General features: G+C 43.3%; 2 protein-coding genes across 2 annotated transcripts in view; one reads left to right on the forward strand and one right to left on the reverse strand.

The window, feature by feature from the left end:
- The window catches only part of LOC142588865 (tectonin beta-propeller repeat-containing protein 2), a 52,135-nt gene extending 50,947 nt beyond the window's left edge, over positions 1–1,188 (reverse strand). Inside the window, exons 1-2 of the mRNA XM_075700684.1 lie at positions 1,172–1,188; positions 219–563 (exon numbers count right to left, since the gene is read on the reverse strand). Coding sequence (XP_075556799.1) covers positions 219–527 — 309 coding nt within the window. The 5' untranslated portion in view covers positions 528–563; positions 1,172–1,188. The remainder of the gene's footprint in view (positions 1–218; positions 564–1,171) is intronic.
- Positions 1,189–1,853: 665 nt separating this feature from the next.
- Positions 1,854–4,454, forward strand: SecS (Sec synthetase). Its single transcript, XM_075699390.1, has one exon. It carries the CDS (start codon positions 2,140–2,142, stop codon positions 3,553–3,555), a length of 1,416 nt encoding a protein of 471 aa, XP_075555505.1. The 5' UTR covers positions 1,854–2,139; the 3' UTR covers positions 3,556–4,454.
- Positions 4,455–20,534: the final 16,080 nt, after the last annotated feature.

Genomic DNA, 20,534 nt, shown 5'->3' on the forward strand with positions numbered 1-20,534 from the left:
GAGATCGGTCAAGAATGCAGACCCTGAAATAAAAGGCTGAGGATAAAAAATGTTTTTTGAGGATAAAATGAGGACAAAAATGTTTTTATCCTCATAAGGATAAAAACAATTCATCGCTACATTTACGAACGATGCCTGGTGACAACGATCCCCAGCAGCTGCGCCAAAGCCAGGGCCTGTTGGCAGTTTTACTAGACCAGACCAGTGTCCTCACTTACTGCGCATTTTAGCCTCGTCACTGTGCTCTTGGTCCGGTCGAAGAGGAAAACGACCCCGACGTTGGAGCCGATGGCGACGTACTCGGCTACGACGTCCAGGCATGTCAACTTGACGTCGACCTTGCTGAGGCCCCTCTGCGCGTGCTGAGGTATCTGGCTCAACAGGTGGGTCAGTGGCGCGAACTCCTTCAGGAACACCGGAAAGGACCGCTCGTTCGCCGGCATCTTGGCCAGGCCGTTTCGCGCGATGCCATCGCCGCTAGCTGACGCGGCGCCTGTTTGCGCAGCGTCTGGGGATGAGAGCTCCATCGGCGTTCGCTGTCAGCATGGTATCGCGGTGTTCATCTATGGGTGGGAGAGATGTATACAATGATCGATAACAAAATATGGCCGGTCAACAAACGCAGCGACCCCGACCTAACATCGATAAGCGTGCGCGAGCTACTGACCCGGTCATCTCCACCCCAAGCTTCAAACACGGCAATCAAGCCGAACGGGCGATAGGAATGTTATCTCTGCGGTACGTGTTCTATTTGCAGTGACGCTGTCATAGCAAAGGGGGGAAACCGCTGACGAGCCAACGTTACGCACAAGTTAGGAAGGCGAGTTTCATCTGAACCGCGCTGCTATCGTAGCGGGCGCAGCTACACATCTGCCTATCGCAGCTCTTGCATGTAACCTCGCTGACACGCACCCACAGATGCCTTGCGTAAAGAGTTCTGTGTACGTGACAGGGTCTGTCAAAACGACGACGGTCGAAGTAGTACACGTTCTGCGGCAGCAGGCTTTTTGTCGACACTGACAACTGAGCGCGGAATTAGTTTTCCGAGCAGTCTCTTCTGGCATGTCGTTACGACCATGGATCTGTCATTATAACAGCCCTAGCTGTGTATTGACACCAAGCAATTACGGGCGATTGTGCTCTTAGAAGGCCGAGAAATCACTATACTTACGTGTTTCTTTTTTTTTTTTTTTCTGTCGGGACCGCCGGTTTTACGTCGTGGATCTATGGGTCGTGCGACGCGTAAAAACCGGGGGTGTCTTTTTCCGAAGAAAGGTGCAGCACACTTGGACGGATGGATACGCTTGCCTCGATGTGAACGCACGCTGTTGCACGGAAAGGGAGGCACAATCGAGACACGGAACTAGAAGCTTCGCTCTTTGGTCAGCCCGATCACGATACAACGTCAAAACAAAACTCCTCCCGACAAGCATCGGAAGCGACGTAGGCGCCCCCTATTTAATCACTAACGTCATTGTTTTACAACGTGAAGCTAAACAGAAAAAAATTTGGCTCATACACAACTTCTTGCTGCGCACAAATAGCTGTCGACAGCGATTTTTTTTAGAAAGAAACTTGTTGAGAGGTAACAGGTGGCTACGAAACTGACATAACCGGAAGTTGTGTAGGTACTTCCGCACGCAGTGCGTCTGCAACTGAGCGTAGGCCTTCAAACGCTAATTATTTCATTTATTTCGTTAAACAAGTGGCGAAATTCTTCCGTAATCCCGAATATTTGATGTTCTAGGACTATCGCAGTGATGGCTTCGACGACGATAGCCTGTTGAAGGCGAACGGGAGTAAAGTACTTCTCGCCTACGTCCCACACCGCCGACGGTAAGAGCACGTTGAATCCACGATCTTTTACCACTGCTGTTGGTTTTCGCTTTGTTATTTTATTGCCTGTTCGTTTGCCTGCTTTTCGTCTAGCGTAGCCGCTTTCTACGGCGATCGCCGTTATCGGCTGCTTGGCGGTCGCGCCACGAATACGAAACTTGCAACCTTTCTGTCTTTCTATCCGCTTTTAAGCCGGTGTTGAGTGAATGACTGGCCGGAGTAGCAGAGTGAGCAGGAATAACATTTCGTTCCCCAGTTCCGCGTGCTTTTTGAACGCTCTGGGGCCGTTCTGAACGACCCGCCATGAATCCGGGCAACATAGCCTTGGCCAAGAAGTACGTCAAGCCGTCGTACGTCGTGCAGGCCGGACAAGCCATCGGTGCGCACGAATCCAAGGTATCGCGGTTGCTCGAGCAGGGTCGCATCCCCGACGACGGCTGGGACGATGCCACCATCGAGCTGATGCTTCATCAGCTCTCGATGATGGACAGCAACAACTTCATCGGAAACTCGGGCGTCGGCGAACGCGAAGCCCGCATCGCATCGATTCTGGTCAGCCGCCGCCACTACCGCATGGGCCACGGCATCGGCCGCTCCGGCGACATCTGCGAAACGCAGCCGAAGGCGGCCGGATCGAGCCTCATGAACAAGCTGACGAACTCCATGCTGCTTCACATGCTTCAGGCGGCCGGCGTGCCCGCCGCCAAGTCGTGCTTCATCGTTCCCATGGCGACCGGCATGTGCCTGTCCCTCTGCATGCTCGCCTTCCGGAGGCAGCGTCCGCAGGCGCGCTACGTCGTCTGGTCCAGGATCGACCAGAAGTCGTGCTTCAAGTCGATCCTCACCGCGGGCTTCGAGCCGGTCGTCGTCGAGCTTCTGCAATTCGGCGACGAGTTGCAGACGGACATCGCGGCCATGCGCGCCAAGGTCCAGGAGCTCGGACCGGGGTCGATCGCGTGCGTCCTCACGACGACGTCATGCTTCGCGCCCCGCGCGCCCGACAACCTCGAGCAGGTGGCGCAGCTGTGCGCCGAGTTCGACGTACCGCACCTCGTGAACAACGCGTACGGTGTCCAGTGCACGAAGTGCATGCACCTCATCCAGCAGGCGTCGCGCGTCGGTCGCCTCGACGCGTTCGTGCAGAGCACGGACAAGAACTTCCTGGTTCCCGTCGGTGGCGGCGTCGTCGCGGGCTTCGACAAGGCGCTCGTCGACGGCATCGCGCAGACGTACCCCGGTCGCGCCTCGGCCGCCCCCACTATGGACGTGTTCATCACCTTGCTTTCGCTCGGCCTGTCCGGTTACATGAGACTGCGCGACGAACGGCGCGGCATGTTCAAATACCTGCAGGCGAGTCTCGCCGAGGTGGCCGAAAAGCACGGTCAGAGGGTCCTGCGCACGCCCGGCAACCGGATTTCAATGGCTATGACCGTCCCGGCTGGGGACGCCGACGCCGTTACGGGCATCGGGGCCATGCTGTTCACCCGCCTCGTTTCTGGGGCTAGGGCCGTGCCCACGGACCGAACGGAATCGAAAAAAGTGGGCGACTGGACTTTCCAGAATTGGGGTTCGCACTCCAACTGCTACCCGTCTCCTTACCTGACGGCGGCCTCTGCCCTGGGCCTGCAAAAGGAAGAAGTGGACGTGTTTGTGCAAAAGCTGGACAAGGTACTGACCAAAGCGTGTAGTAGCCCAAAGGGTGACCGTGCCGAAGTCTGATGACAGTTAGTTTGTGCTTCTGCAAAGGCCGTCCTCAAATGCGTCATTGAGAATGTTGACTCCGGTGAAGGCCTTGATGTCGATGGCATTTTTCGTGGTTATGCGGGCCAACTTCAAAGTATGTCTCATGCTTTCAATCAAGCGTTGCGCAAAAATTGCTGGCCAACTGGCGAACGTTTTGACTTGAAGCAAAATGTAGTCTCTTTCACGGTGATTGAATGACCACCAATGGTTATAATCGCAGTGTTCGTGGTCGTCAAATGTGGAAAGCTTGTTGTCAGTTGCTTTTAAGCACTGCTATCTTTAGTTGCTGTTAACAGCTGTGTACAGTCAAGCATGCTGCATTTATATCAGTGTACTCATGTAGTAGACAAAACCAAAAATTTCTATCCTCTAGTCACCTCAACACGCATTGTGTAAGGTACGGAACTTGGAGTCTTTACACGTATTGTGCATTTATCGCAACTGTGGCAGCATCTAGAATAGCTCAGTTGCAGAGCAATTGTGAGATTTTGTGTGTGTTACTCATGGGAGATGTTAAAAATTTTCGAAGCTGCAATGACTTGGGGCCTATAAACCAGTGTGGGTGGGTCTTTTGTGATGGTTTTTTTTTTGTTGCCACTGGCTACTGGGAAGCCATTTCTAGTGAATTGCTGATCACTGGCTGTAATGTGGAAAAAGTAATCCCTTTGAAAGGCCCGTTTCTACTCTACAGTACAAGAACCAAGAAATTGAGCTAAAGAAAAGGCACTGAGAGTACTACCTTACTGTGGTTAGCAGTTCGAGCTTGAGCTTGAAAACGGGTTTTATTGTTGTAGTTAGCGTAGAGTATGTGATGCCTTGCATCATGTGATATATATCCATCAACATTTTTGTTTTGAATAAAAAATAGTTTTGAACAGCTCTTTTCTTTCCTCACAACAAATTCTGGTGTCGCATAAGTAATTTGATATTTCAGTATGCGTTTCACCTGTCATTAAAATATTTTCACATTGTTGAAAGCAGCCCCAAAGGATTTCTTGCCAGGCCTCACCAGAAACTGATGATGATGATGTCTGTTTTATGCAGCAGTTTGATACTTTGCAGATATACATTCAATGTGTGATCTGCATGCTGATGATATGCCCAAACCTTATGAGGGCCCCTTTAGAAATTTATTTGGCCCCGGAAAGTGTCTATGCCAGGTACGCACTTGACATCATTCGTGTGGAGCGCTAATGTCATTTGCTGTTTCCACCATGTTGCCACTCGTGATTACATTTCAGTGAATTCCGTGCTTTTCAAGGCTAACGTGGAATTGATTATGTGACGCATTCACGCCAAGCATGAACATGCCTGCAGAAATCGTTTAGCCATACCAGCCTCAAAGAAAATTGACACCAATTTGTAATTTGACATAAGCCATTGTGTTGTCACAGATGATGAAAAGCAACCACGAAGTTTTGTTTTGAATACTGCAAAACAAGATAAAAATTCAGGATGCAGAAGAAACATGGTAGCTCGCCACATAACATTGCATGGTGATTTGTGTGTTTTGGTCAAAGAAAAGCTGATCTCACCATATCAAACCTGACGAGATGCTCATTTTGCCCATGTATATAAGGGTCCTGCTTCTGGCAATCTAACCAGCTTATTTAAACAAAAAGATTGGTGCCAGTCAGTAATAAAGATCAACTTGCAAAATGATTATGCCTTCAAGCTACCTTTGGGTCCCAGGAGATTAAAGGATACCTAAAGAAAAATATAGTTCCAGCTGTATTATTAAATCACTCTCCTGAAATACTGCAAAAGCCACTCGTGCCATGAAGGGAGGCTTGCCAAGCCAGAAAAGACTTAAAGGCTGAAGAACAGGTGACCTGGAAGTTCCCATACTTGCCGTGATGTCATGTATTTTTGATGGCGTTCTCTCTAGCCTGGTTAACATTCTGTTGGCAAAGGTAGACTACAATGTGTTCTAAAGGAAGCAAAGCCAGACTGAGATTACTTTCAGAAACACTAATTCGGTCGCTACTGGCCATATATGAGAAATGCTTTTGAAATCTGGGACATTACACCAACGCGCATGCACTTTTGTTTCGCCATTAAAGAAATGAAACTGACTTTCGTTTTCTCTTCTAATAATCAACCGATTACTGTCAAATTCACGAAACTAGTATTTTGAAGGAATGCCTTATTCGTCTAAACTGGTTTGGTTGTATCTCTTCAGTGTCACTACAACACATTATGCTTTAGGTGCTTTATGCTTTAACACATTATAACACATTATGCAACCTATACTGCGATACACATAATTATAGCCTGATCAGTGGTATTTTGGATGGATGTGTCGCAGCAATAATCGCTCAGATAATTCTTGAGAATTGCATGAAACTTCAAAGCACCACCCCAAGGAACATGAATGAAAGTTATAATTTGCTTTCTTTTTGGGTATAGATACTGCAAATAAAAAAAAAAATCTGAAGTATACAAAATAATATGCACCTGGTTCCTAGTCTCAAACTTTTGTAAGTCAGATCACACACAAAAAAAAAGTTATAAAGATTTGTTCACCCCAATACTAGCCATGGTGATGCCCATGCTATGCAGGAAGTAGTATATTTAAAAATGTGAAAACGGGTAATTTCCTATTGTGCAGGGAACATTTGTTTTTACTCATTGCAGCAAGCACCTAGTTCATCCTTTACTGCATTCCTTAGGCTCTCCGAGCAATGGTTGTCAGGTCAGGAAGCATGCAGAAGCCTCCTCATACTTGATTAGTGTTGCATTTGATCAGCTTCTCTGAGTATGTGAGGTGGTCTATACTCGCGGACAACTTTCTGTGGCAATGAAGGAAAAGCTGTGGAGGCAAAGCACGCACAAGTGAGAGCGCTTCTGAAGTGAGTCCCATGTTTTCGTCCATGTTAGTTTAAGCTGGGGAAGAGAAAACATAAACACCCTACTAGCAACAGTTACACGAGATAAAACGCATCACTGAATGTAAAAGCTTGCCGATTTTGCGGCTTTTCCCTTCCACGCTTGCGTAAACGTGAAACTATCGCACGTGAAGCTGCGTTGATTCAGCGTCTGTTCCAAGCGACCAAAAGCGTCTGTCAAACGATGGCACACTACTTGGTGCCGTAACACATGTACAGCACCCACGCGCTCGTAGCTTCCCCCTCATTGCAACAGACAGTTGTCCGTAAGTATAGTTTGTGTTCAACTGGTGCTGGAGCCTCCACATGCTGTGTATAGTTCACGTACGGTGCTGTGCAGTAATGTGAAGTGTTGCACAATATTGTACAGTAATGAATAAGGGCGCTTGCACAGGCAGTGTTTAATATGTAAGAGATTAGTGAGCTAGTGACACTTCGGTCGAAAGTCGGTCGGAAATCGACTGCATGCTCTTGTGTGAGTAAAAACCCCACATGAGCGGGAGGATTGCTCGTAATAATTTGTCCATAAGCTGTCAAAGTGCCGATGGATAAAACCAACCCACAGTGTGAAAAAACAAAGTTGCACTTTATATTGGACAAACACAGTTATCAAGATAACACATACTCGTGAGTCTATACCATTGTTTGAGACATTGTTAAAACAGCCTATATGTTGCATTGGAAAATTGACAACCCGAAAGAAGCAGCTTTGTCTTCACTGTTGCTGTCATTTAAGAATTATGTTGCCTGCGATTACATTTTCATCTAGCGATATTGAAGCACTGTTCGTGAAAACAGAAACTGGTTATATTGTAGGCGTAGTCTATCGACCTCCCAACGCGACTCTTGGCAGTTTTCTCGGAGAAATGGAATCAATGTTATCTTGCTTACGAAACTACCAAGCTACGCAGGTTGTAATCGGTGACGTGAATATTGATGTACTTCATCTAGGTAATTCACAATGATTATTCTTACCTCCTTAAATTGTTCAATTTCTGAAATTTAATATGTCCCCCGACATGTGTACTAAGCACTACGGCTACTCTAATTGATCATGCATTGACGAATATCGAGTCTGGAATTGTTAGTGGAGTGTACAGTCTACCTCTTCCAGACCGTTTGCTTACTTTCAGGGCATTTTAACAGCCAAAGTTTCAAGAACAAAGATGATGAGAGTCTTATAACTAGATTAAATTACAAGAAGCTTAGAGATAAAGTCATAGAAGCCGACTTTGAGCAAATGTACAATGATGACGTACACATAGAGTTTTCCAACTTATTCAGCTTGATTAGCAATTTGATAACTGAATGTAGCCCTGCATATACTTGAAGTTCTTACAATCAGCCTATCTGTCTATGGATGACGACACAATAGGAGTAATGCTTACTACTTAGGTCAGTACAGGACATTTCGCAACAAAGCGGTGTCCATGATGAGAGTTTGAAAGAGACATTTTAATTCACAATGTACCAGTCAAGCTTCCGGTGATTCGAAACAACTGTGGTGAATAGTAAATGAGGTTACGGGTACAAGTATAGAAAGTGTGTTCACCCTCCCTCTACCGATGCAGACACTGTTGAAGACTTCCTACACGTATTACACTACTGTAGGCCCAGCACTAGCCGCTCAGCTACCACAACTAAATAGTGAAGCTCTTTCTGCTCCAAATCCAGCAATAAATTTATTTATTGCTGGATTGTTTATTGCTGGATTCATTTATGCTGGAATATGTTTCAAACATGTTAAATACACCTAACAATAATGCGTCAGGGCCTGATGGCATTTCTTAAGGTTGCTTTTAAGGAAAATATTGATATCCTAGGCCCAGTTTTGTGTCGCACGTTCAATCATTCTATTACACAAGCAAAGTATCTTAATTCCCTAAAAATTGCCAAAGTCATTACAATCCGTAAAGAAGGTGATCCGTCTGACCCTTCAAATTATAGGCCAATCTCATAATTAATACTGCTTTTGAAAAAATTATATTGAATCAGATGAAAAAATTCTTTGATAAGTACAATGTGCTTTGCCATCGGCGACACGGCTTTAGACCTCATTTCTCAACAGCTCAAAATATAGCTTTACAAGTGAATAAACTAGTAGCTGTCATCTTTTTAGATTTAAAGAAAGCATTCGATAGAGTGGATCATTGCATATCACTGGACAAACTAAAGCATTGTGGGTTTTGAAGCAAAGTTTTCTACTTCTTATCAAGTTATATGAAAGATTGATCTCAGGTCATGAAAATCAATAACTGCTTCAAAACAATATATCATTACTGAAGACCCACAGGGCTCCATTAGGTCCCCTTCTTTTTTCCTTGTATGTAAATGACCTGCAACAAATAACTGACTCTGTAGAAATATTGATGTACACAGATGATCCATGCATTATAGTAAATGCGGATAATATTGCAGAACTTAGTCATAAGGTAAATCTAGAGTTAAAGAGAATGTCAGACTTGTTTTTAGGTAACAAATTAACAATTAACACAAAGAAAACAAAATATATTGTTTTTCAGTCACGCTTCAAATTAGTAGATACTGCACATCTAAATATACATATAACATTTTATTGGAACAGACAAGTTCTTACAAATACCTTGGAGTAATTTTTGATAAAAACCTGCAATGGGAAGATCATATAAACAGTGTCTGCTCTAGATTAGCATGTGGTTGCCACGGCCTAAGTCTAGTCTGCGAGTACTTCCGACACCTCAGCTTTACGGCTAATGTATTTTGCTTTCATGGAAAGTCACTTGAGGTATTGCATTGGCTCATGGGGATGAGCGTATAAAACCGTATTAAATCCAGTTATGAAGATCCGAAAACGTGCAGTTAGAATTATGTCTCATTCTAAGTATTACGATCACACGGCCCCATTATTCCACCAATATCAAATATTAACATTCGACTACTTATGTCAGCAGAGCGTTTCATCGTTTGTTTGTAGGGTTGTTAGATTCAACCACCCATTCAACTCACCCATATTTTACTTGTCGTCACGTTGTACAAGAAATGTGACTGCAGGTGATTTTAACCTCGCACCATGTAGCAATGTATACGGAGAGCATGTGCTACAATTCACAGGCATTAGCACCTGGAAAAAACTTCCAGTGAGAATCGTTAATTCCTCGAGCTTTCCTAATGCCCTGAAACAATATTTTCTTTCTTTGTGAAAGAGAGTAATCATGAATTCCGTGACAAATCTGTAGAAAGGAAAAACAATTATATATCTTAGAATATTTGCTGCTTATTTTATGTAATTAGCATCACATAATTGTGTTGTTTTAGTACGTATTAAAATATCATATTGCTCTGGTTTTGCTCATTATGTATGTATTGTAATTAAAACATGTTTTATCAATCAGTTCAATACTAATTGACAATTGTGTCACATTTTTGTGGGATATCTAAAAGATATTCACATTGTAGTGCACAACGAAATTGAGATAACTATTTTCCTGTATTTGAATTATGCCCCCTAACATTGTTCTTTCGTACTCTGATGTATCTTACCTTTTGTTCTATTGACTTCCTTTTTGTTGATTTGTGAATTTACGATAAAGAACCTTATATATACAATTACTATTGCTCTCTATTTATCCTTTGCTGTGCTAGGATTTCTTTTATATTTATTTATTGGACCTTCAAGTAGCCTTTGGCTACAGGTCCAACAATGTTTGTTACTTGTGTATAATATGGAAATAAACATTTCCTTCATTCATTCATTCAATCAATGTATCAACTGATCATCAATCAATGCTTAGCCTATGGCAGAACTTATATGGCTGAATATAATACCCTGCTATAAATTTTGTGTTTGCAGGGGACGAACAGCCTCTTGAACTGACAACAAAAGAAGCATGCTGCTTTTGCGTAAAAGATTCTACCGTTTAATACGGCGGGTGTTCCCTTCTTTGGAGTATGCAGACCACGAGAAGGTCAAGCGACGGCTCAGTTTTGTTTACGCTGTTGCAGCATGGCAGGGCTTTGCGTTGATGCTCTATATAATCTACAAACGCAGGGCGCCGAAAACCGAAGAAGGAGCCATCGACTACCGTAAGCACTGCTGCTGTCCCTTAAACCTGCATCCAAATTTTGGGGAACTTCTGCAGTCATGATTATCACTCATGTAATTGCGTTTCAAAACCCAATGAAACGCTGATGAAAAACTTCAGCGATAGCCGTAGGTTTTGAGCTGTCGCTGTGCTTATTCAAAACTGCCACAATAGCTGTACTCAGCTATTGCTGTGACTCAGCTGACGCGATAGCTCCTTATAGCAAAAGCTGCTGTCCCATATGTTGCAGTTCTGACTACCACAATAGCTGTGGCTCCTGTACAGCTAATACTGTTGTTACACTACCAGAGTTTTGAACGACTGCAATAGCTGCAGTTGCTGTTCAGCTATTGCTGTACTTGAGAACTTAAGCTACAGTCTTGCCCAACAGAAAATGAGCTAGTGCATAACATATATAACAGGCAGATCCTACATACTCTAGTAAATCAGAAATAAACTGCACACAACTTGTTACCAGAAACTCAAGGAGTGTAACTGCAATGCTGATCATTTTAAGTAGTCTCTCTTTTCATTAGGAAGTAGAGAGTGGAATAAATCGCCTAGGAGCTCAAGTAATGCGACATCATTAGATAACTTATCTTTGTGCAAGGCGTATTTGCACGCACTGCCACTAAAGCAAAATATTAAGTCAAGCTAGATCGACAGATTATTTGTCTAGAAGTATATCATTGTTTTTTGTATTCTAATCTACCACTTTATTGCGTAGAAAATTACCACTGATACTCCGCTGCTGTTCCTTGATTTGAACCGCCTGTGTCGAAATGGATGGGTTGACGCAAACCCCACTTGACTTCTATGCCGCGCTCTCCGATTTGGCCAGTGGCGACATCATATGAGAGGTACCATGATCCACAACAGATGGCGCCACATAGATTTTTTTATTCCTTTTTCGCTTGGAAAAGCGTTCTCACTACCAACTGACAAATTTGTCATTACAGAGGCCTGATCTTTCAATCTAATCTCGGCCTAATTTTCCTTGAGTGTCCCTCTAATAGGAAGCTTTACCTAAATGTCAACTGCAATTATTTCCCTATTTAAGTATATGTGAAATGCTGAAATTATCTCGTCAGACAACCATTTCAATGACTCAAATAAAATTTGTTGCATATAAGAGGGAAAGTTAAATTCTGCAGAATTTTCATTTAGAGCATTGAGAATGTTTCATGAAAACTGCACAAAACTGGCAAGCTTAAAAAAACTGAAGCAAATGAAGTGAAAAGTTTACAACTCTGCATCAAAAGCAGATAACACAGTTCTGCAAATTGAATCTTGTTAGGGCATCTGAAGTGGATAAGTGTGATATTCATGTTTATAGCTTACATGAAATTGTTACAATGCTTTACAATAATTCTGCAAAAGTCCTGCTCACAAATTAGTGGTATACTTCAAAAGCGTGTATAGCACAATTCCATCTGCTCTTGATATTTTTTTTCATGGCCAAGTTACAGAGTTGTGTAAACTTGATGCTTGTCTTTCTGAATTTTCAATAATTTTAGTAAAAAATTCACAATCTGAATAAAATATTTTCTTTCTACAGTCGCTAGGCTAACTTCTTTGAAATGCAACAAACTTCGTCAAAATCGGTGCAGTGGATGCCATGCGAAACTATTTCCCCACTCCCATGCATTTTGATAGCAGCTCGCTAGCTGAAGCTCCCCAACTTATGACAGCCATGCAAACCACTGTGTGCATTTGCATTGCGGTGATATCTTCATGATCGTATTTTGTGGCTAACACTTTCTTACTTTTGCCTCATTGCCTTTTACAGCAAGGTTACTTGCAGGAGCTCAAAAGAATGCCCACAGTGGCACGATTATCTATTTCGGTCGTGGTAAGGTTTCCAAGGAGCACCTTACTGAAGAGGACCTGGCCAAGATTCGAGAAGAGAAGGAAGCAGCCATAAAGGCAGAAGAACATGAACCAGCCAGTGCTTAGCATTACAGCATAATAGGGTTGCAGTCTTTGTGAATACATGCTACATCATCTTGTCATGAATGAGGCCAAGTGTTTCCTGTACAACATTTATTTTGACACAAGCCAACAAGTGCAGGTTCAGGTGAACCTATTGCTTCAACATTGAAAGCTGCATTCTTAAAGCAGAGAGACATCTTGTAGCATGACAGCAATAATCAGAAGTGTACACACACACACCCACACACAGGCACAGCTGTGCGCATCATCGCATTGTGGCTTCCTCAAATGTACAAACCGCTGTCGTTGCCGCAGTACCTCAAATTGTGACCAGTGCACCAGCATTGAACTGGTAAGCTAGTAGCATGCATAAGCTGGCAAAAGAACTGTTCAAGCTGACCACTTGGCGTAGCCTTGCAAATGAGAAGTTGGAGACAGAGAGCGTTTAGAAAATTCAACTCCTAAAGACTACAGCAATAGCTGTAGTTGCTTTCGCCTATCACTGTCCTTGTTCAGAACTAAAATAGTCGTTTTTCAGAAACTGCTGAGTCACTGAACTAAAGTAATAGCTTTAGTTTGTACTACAGCAATAGCTACCAACAAAAACTACAGTGATAGCTCAAGGATCTTTCATTAAGATGGACACCATGTTTTTAACACGGCTGTATTTATTTGCAGTAGTTGTGGCATATGTCCCCTTTACTGCATAACACACATAGACAGGCCTCATTGGCACACAGTCATTCGCACTTTCATGCATAGTTCACAGGGAAAGTCGCGATTTCAGTGAAAGGAGACATGCCCACGTGGCACTATCACATGCATTACTCTGAAAGGAAATACATTTCATTTTACAGCTACCTGCTTTTGTCCCTTGTTACATAACACCTGCTGCAGTAAAATTTAGCTGACCACTGTTGACAAGAACTTTTACTCTACTCGTAACCTAGATCTTTCACTCTAACAAACAGAACAATGTGTTGCAAGGAAATAAAAACATGTTAAAAAGCTGAAAGAGATATGAAATTCAAATTAGGACTCTTTTGTCCACTTAACACATGACATCATCGGATTTAGAGACCAATCAGGGAGGAGAGTTTGCCTTTGTAGCAACGAAGGGTGTGAACATTGGCATGGCCAACATCATCATGCACAAACTGCCTACTTAAAGAGGACAATGTTTATTAAATGCTCGTCCTATCACCAGCACACAGTTGACGGTGAAATAACTAGAGCCCATTTCGTATTACTACATTCAAACCAACTCAAGAGCATAGTTACTTTAAGACCTCTCCAGCTCCCCTTTGCAAGACTGTTTACACAGCTTGCCAGTATTTTGCAAGGCAGTTGAGCTTTTTTTTTTTTTTTTATTTGGCACATTCATTTGAAAAGGTGGCAGTTCTTGGGTTGCAGTGGAAAATACCATGGCTGATGAATACATGTAACAATATAGTATAACATTACAAAAATACGTTTGAAATTGCCGGCACAAGAACTTGAGTGCACAGGTGCATTATAAACATGCTTCAGCAGCCTAGGTATGCACGGACTAGGTATGCATGCTAAATTAAAGGGAGTTTGGAAATAGCTGGGGGTGCCCAAACGGCATAACTTACTAATAGGGCGAAACACGAATATTAAAGAAAAAGCTGGCATTCAATAGGGAATTGAACGTCATTTCCTAAATCTAAATAGAGAAAAATGTATTTAGCAATGCAGATATGGTGAGATCCACCAAGGAAACCATTATATTTTGGATAAATTAAGGTAACAAATTTGCCAGAAGACTAATGAGGAAATATGCTTGATTAGATGACTGTATGGCACAGTTCTAAGTTAACTTACTGATCCACACATTAACTTAGAAACTGGCACATCTGTACAGCAATGAAGCCTCAAGTGTAGTAGTCCTTCAAAGAAGTGGTTACTAGAAATATTTGGCAAGGTTGGATTAACACCAGATGTTTACGACAGCCTTGTCAAGTAATGTTTCGAAAGGGAAAATTGTCATCTACCTGACTGCAGCACGGTAGAGTTGACAATTAATTTGCCACTGTCCTGCGATCTGCTATTCTTCTGGTTAGCTCAGATTGTAGAGTGGCTGCCCTGGAAAGGCGTTGGTCGCGGGTTCAACACCTGGGTTGGGACGAGTTTTTCGTCAACTGCGAAGCTTTCTTCCCAAGAATTTCGTGCTGAAGTCGGGTGAATCACAATTTCCCCATTTCATGAATCTTCCTCCACCTTGTAGGCTACCGTAAACACACACACCTAGACACCCATTTCAACGCTTAGCAGGCGCTGTGTCAGAGCATTAAAGCTAGTGTTACCATCACAGTGCTTTCAGAAGGATTTGGTACTAAAGCCTGTGCAAACCAGCTTGACTCATCATTCTATTTAGCCATCAGAATCTGCTACGCCACTTGGAATAGCAGTTGCTCAACATTCTGCAGAAAAAAGCTTTTGCACTTTGAAAATCCCTGTAGAATACATAGATTACAGTACACCATGCTTGCACTTCAGTTCCCGTTATCGCTTCACAATGCATTGGAGCTCGCCACTTCATCGAAATCTCCAATTTATTAAAAGGGCTAGGGTGGTAGAGGTCGTCAATGTCTGCTAAGGTGCAAGGAGATAGCACACTGAACTGCTTTTGAAAGGCGTATTATTATCTAACTCTCTTATCGCCATAAAGTGTGCACTTACAAAGTTTGTCCAGCTCTACAGTGCATGAAGGACAAAGGACACAAAAACGTAATACTTGTGCCACACTCTTGTGTCCTTCCTGTGCTGCTGCCCCAGTATGTCTAACCAACTAGACCATTGGCTAATGCTGGCCTAGCTCAATAACGTATATGTACCACTGCAAACAAATGCACTTAAAGGTGAACTGCCACAAAATTTGTACAGTGCAAAACGCCTAGTTTCAGGTACTGCAAATATATAACAGCCTCAGTTCAAATTTTACGTTCGCGATTAGATATGTCACCAAAAACTTGCAAAACGTCAACTTTTTACTCCAAAAGTGAAAAAACACTGCCATCACCGCTTGCCCAAAATGATGCAGAACCAAGAACGTTGAGAAATGCCACAGGTCCCCAGCATGACTTCAAAGGTAAGGCACCACCTGCAGCATGCTGAAATTCTCGGAGACCATCATCTGATGTTTGCATCACATCCACTAACCATCAGATGCAGGTGTCATGAGCTCATGTGCCATTTAAAGGCTGTTAAGAAAATTAGACAACTACCAGGCCCACACCTTTGCCAACATCGCCTCATTAAAATATGTATACGGCACTTACTCATTTACAACCAATTTAGCAAAGGCATAATTTTTTTGTAGTTAGCTTTAAGTGAAGCAGCAATGGGGTCGAATTGAACTTTGCTGCATGACACGCTAGCATTTGCGGGCAATAAAGCAGCAGTGATGCCACGAACAAACAAGCATGCCATTGACACCGCAAAAGTCATCAGGTTGGTTCAAGCACATCAGGGCACAAATATAAAACTGACAATCGGGACAACACACAGAATGGTGTTTAGCTAAAGTATCCTCTCTCATCCGTGTTCATTGAATGTGGACATATCGTCTTTTTGTACGAGAGCGTCAACAAGCCTAAAGCCACATATCCTTGCTGGTCATTCAGCAGGGGCCATATTGTCAATCAATTTTATGGACACTTTGGGCTTTGCGTGAGGTAACACCCAGTGCAGCATCTCACCCGAGCGACGAACATCGGGTCAATGCATTTGAGGAATTAAAAATTATGAGGTTAATGTCCCGAAAACTGCACCAGTGGGTTACGAAGGACGTCGTAGCACAGGGAGCTCCGGACTCATTTTGACCACCGGGGGTCCTTTAAGATGCACCTTAAGCATAATACATCAGTATTTTTTCATTTTTTTTCCTTTTAAGTGCACCCAAATATTGGGCCCGCAACCTTGTGCTCGGCAGTGCAACGCTACAGCCACTGTGCCACCGCCAAGGGGTGATACACTCAAGAATTTCACGACGTGAAAATAATGCTCAGCCCAGGTCCGAAAAACTCTTTCATCGTATCCACTCCCGCATGCTATCAGCCAATTGATGCACAATGACAATGACGTCCTCGAAAGCAATCGCTTGAAAATACAGCCCCAATGGTCCCAATACAGCAAGACCTCAGTGACACATTTTCGCTTCTTATAATCGTTCTGGAGAACACTTGAAATAGACCATTAGGTATGATCAAATTCCATTCGTAAGGTTTGCTTTGCAAGTTTCTTGCCTTCTTGTAATGTTATCATTATTCTTTTTTAAGTGTAATGGTGAGGTTTTACCACGCACTTGGCATACAGCAACACAAATCTTTCCAGCTCCATTTGTCCACCGTGGTAGCAGCATTGACACAGTATAAGCAGGAACACTTCACAGCAGAATGAGAGCTTGATGAAAATAGTACTGTTTCACAATGACTCGACACCATGGTGGAAGGCGCAATACAGTTCACTGCTAAAGGGAAGAGCTAATTGTACCCCATTTCATACCTAGCCGGCAATGCTGCAGAAGCCACACAACCAGCGCAATCATACACGTCTCACGCGGCATGCTTCACAGTGCTGTTCTTGATCTGCGATACTTTCTACGGGATAATTACCTCGTGTATTAAACTACAACTTGTAGAGACATCAGGCTATGTCAACTCACACATTATTTGTGCACATTTTTGCTTCTGGAACGCAATGTACTTCACTTTGGTCGCGAGTGCGAGCAGTGCACTATGGCCACTGGTTCCAGAAACGTGCCGCTCCCCTCGTTAAGTGGTACATAGGTTCAGACCATCGACGCTTTCCATTACATGGAAGGCGTCGAATCGTATTTTGTGACATAAAAGTTATGAGACAATGTTACACCGAATTACATGATGCAAACCTATGTCCTCTTTTTCACAAGTGGCCATGATTTCTTGGTCACAGACGCCAGCAGTTAGAGACGCCTCTCTACTTGCCTCTGTAGTGTTACCTGCCTTGTACTAAACAGAGTGTAGAACTGAACAGAATACTACAAAGAGGTGGACAACTTGCAGATGCCCATGTCCCACATTGGTTTTCATTTCGTTTTTATAAGCATTTCAGTACCAGGAATACCGACATGTTTCTTCAACCTTCCCGGGTACTGGTCAAGTCAACCAATCCTGCGCTCAATGACTACAGGTAAGGGACGCACTCCATCTCCATCGAAAACCAACGTACATCTCGGCCACAATACAGTCAAAAGATAAACACACAAGGGCATCTCATACAAAAGCACAGTTGTGCCAGGTTAACGAGACACTTGCATGGCAGCAACTCTCAGTCACAGTGCCTACGTGTGGCGACAATGTACTTTTGTATGTTCAAGCAGTGAAGACAAGAAAAAAAGAAAAGCTTCGACACAGCACTGAATATAAACGCAATCCTTTGCTAAAACAATGCTGCAAGTCAGTGAAAAACAATGTAAGTCAGTTTCACAAGGAAAGTAATGCAAAACTATGGTATCTTAAAATGTGCACTATGTACCAGGTTTGATAAGATGTTAACATGTCACCCTGTTTCACTGCAGTTAATTAGTAGACTTTCTTGAATCACAAGACCCTAAACTTGGCATTAACCAGTGCATCCACCTGCAACAAATGTTTCAGTTCTTGATATAACAATATATACAAAAGCTCAATGCCTGGAATCAATTATGCTTTGCAGTTGTAATGACTGGCTCGATGTGACAAACCATGCTAAAGGATCCAAATGTTTTTTTTTGCAAAGGTTGTGCCATAGCTACAGAAAATCATGTCAATTTAGTGGCCTTAAGACCGCTTAGTCATATTTGTGGCTGAAAGGGATAAACCAAGATATTTCTAGGGAACGTTAGGGAATGGAGATGGCCACAAGCAATATTTTACTCATACAACTCCCAAAAAGAACACGCAAATAAGTGCCCAATTTCAGTATATTTGCAGTTAGACATAGCAGACTTCAGGATTACCTAGCTAGAAAATTTGCCTTTCATGACTGGCAAATTTACTCTACACTTGTGGACAACTTCCCATAGCCACGAAGGCAAAACTACAGGAACGGTGCTTGAGCGCGTTTTGTTATGCCAAGAAGTTCGGAAGTTTGGCTACACTTCCTGCCATACTAAATCAGCATACCTTTCTACTTGCAACAGTTTTGAATTTACCATCACTCAGTAGTGTACTTTAAGCACAAGCTGGAATCGGTTAGTGCAAAACAAAGGTAATTGGAGATCGTTGGGAGAGGCATTCTGATTCATCCTCCCAGTAGACATAAAAATGGGCTGATGATGATGATTGTGTGTTTTATGTCTTATTTTAGTGCAAGTTCTGAAATAACATGTTTATGTTCTTTATTCCCCAGCATAAACTAGCTCAAATTAAACTGTTGGTCACAATTCTACACCAAAAAAAATTTAAAACTTGCTAGTTTTTATTTCTGGCCACGAAGAGTACATTTATACAACAAACTGTCAAATGTTTTTTGAGTTCAAACTTGATTAGTACATTAATTATTTACTAGTAATTGGTTTGCTAAACTGTTCAAATTGTAAACCCTCTTAAACGTATGAAACATGCAACTATGCAAATATGGGCTACCTATATGTTTTCTATACTCAAAAGAGGCCCTGAACCACTTTTTATCGAAGTTGACAAATACATTGGAAGTTAAAAATACTTTTTCAGAAATACTTTGCTGCAAAAAATACTTCAATGTGCCCAGTCGATGTAGAGTTATTGGCAATGAAAGGTCACCTATGATCCTCTTTGTGTGCCTTCCCCTCTTTTTCTTTTCCTTGCACTACGAAGGTTACAGCGGAGCAGGGTGTGCCCACAATGGCTACCTTCTGAATGACACCGTGGCGGGCAGTTCAAGTTTGACTTTGAATGTTCACGTAGCTGCCACTGTTTCCGTTTTCTGCACCTATGGCATGCCAAATGCGGCTGTCCTCGGCTAGACACAGTGTGCTTTGCCAGCAGACTCGTCGTTGCACCCTGCGGCTGTCACGGTATCTACGCTACACAGCAGATCACAGCTACATGCAACTGCAAATGCGTATGTGCAGTTATCTACGCTACATAGCAGACCACAGCTACGTAGCAGACCATGCTACATAGCAGACCACAGCTACATGCAACTGCATATGCAAATGCTACATAGCAGACCACAGCTACATGCAACTGCGTATGCAAATGCATATGTGCAGTTATCTATGCTACATAGCAGACCACAGCTACATAGCAGACCATAGCAAACCATGCTACACAGCAGACCACAGCTACAAGCAATTGCGTATGCAAATGCGTATGTGCAGTTATCTACGCTACATAGCAGACCATAGCAAACCATGCTACATAGCAGACCACAGCTACGTGCAATTGCGTATGCAAATGCATATGTGCAGTTATCTACGCTACATAGCAGACCACAGCTACATAGCAGACCATAGCAAACCATGCTACATAGCAGACCACAGCTACATGCAATTGCGTATGCAAATGCGTATGTGCAGTTATCTACGCTACATAGCAGACCATAGTAGACCATACTACATAGCACACCACAGCTACATGCAACTGCGTATGTGCAGCATTTGCTTTGTGCACCGCACAGCTTGAGTGCGCACTCGCGCTCACATGCTTCTGTCTGGCTGTGCTATGTGGTGTGCACCAGCTTTGTTCTGCAGTAGCTTGACCACCAACAGATAGTAGCCACGTCCAACTCGCACATTTTGAAGCGCTATCAACAGGTCAATGCAAAGCAAGCCTGCCAAGGCGTCTAACTAGGAATGGCCAGAAGTGAGAGTGCACTGGAAAGCATGCGTGTGCTCTGCCCTTAAGTTTCGCATGGTTCGAGTAGTTGAGTGTTCAAAACAAGTCGAAATTAGAGAGACCTGATGGCTATGACACCGATAAGCAGGGCGGCCAAAGTTTAGTTCCTACGCGGGTGTCCATGGCCGAGCATGAGCAGAAGAGATTTGGTTTCTTCCGGAAGAACATAATTATCAAAATTCGAATGGAGATTTTACCTTACTTCAGCCTGT

The sequence above is a fragment of the Dermacentor variabilis genome, chromosome 7 (genome assembly GCF_050947875.1).
Source record: "Dermacentor variabilis isolate Ectoservices chromosome 7, ASM5094787v1, whole genome shotgun sequence".
NCBI lineage: Eukaryota > Metazoa > Arthropoda > Arachnida > Ixodida > Ixodidae > Dermacentor > Dermacentor variabilis.

Bases quoted from the DNA above. Each gene is read 5' to 3' on its own strand.
- SecS (XM_075699390.1), top strand. From the start codon at position 2,140: ATGAATCCGGGCAACATAGCCTTGGCCAAGAAGTACGTCAAGCCGTCG.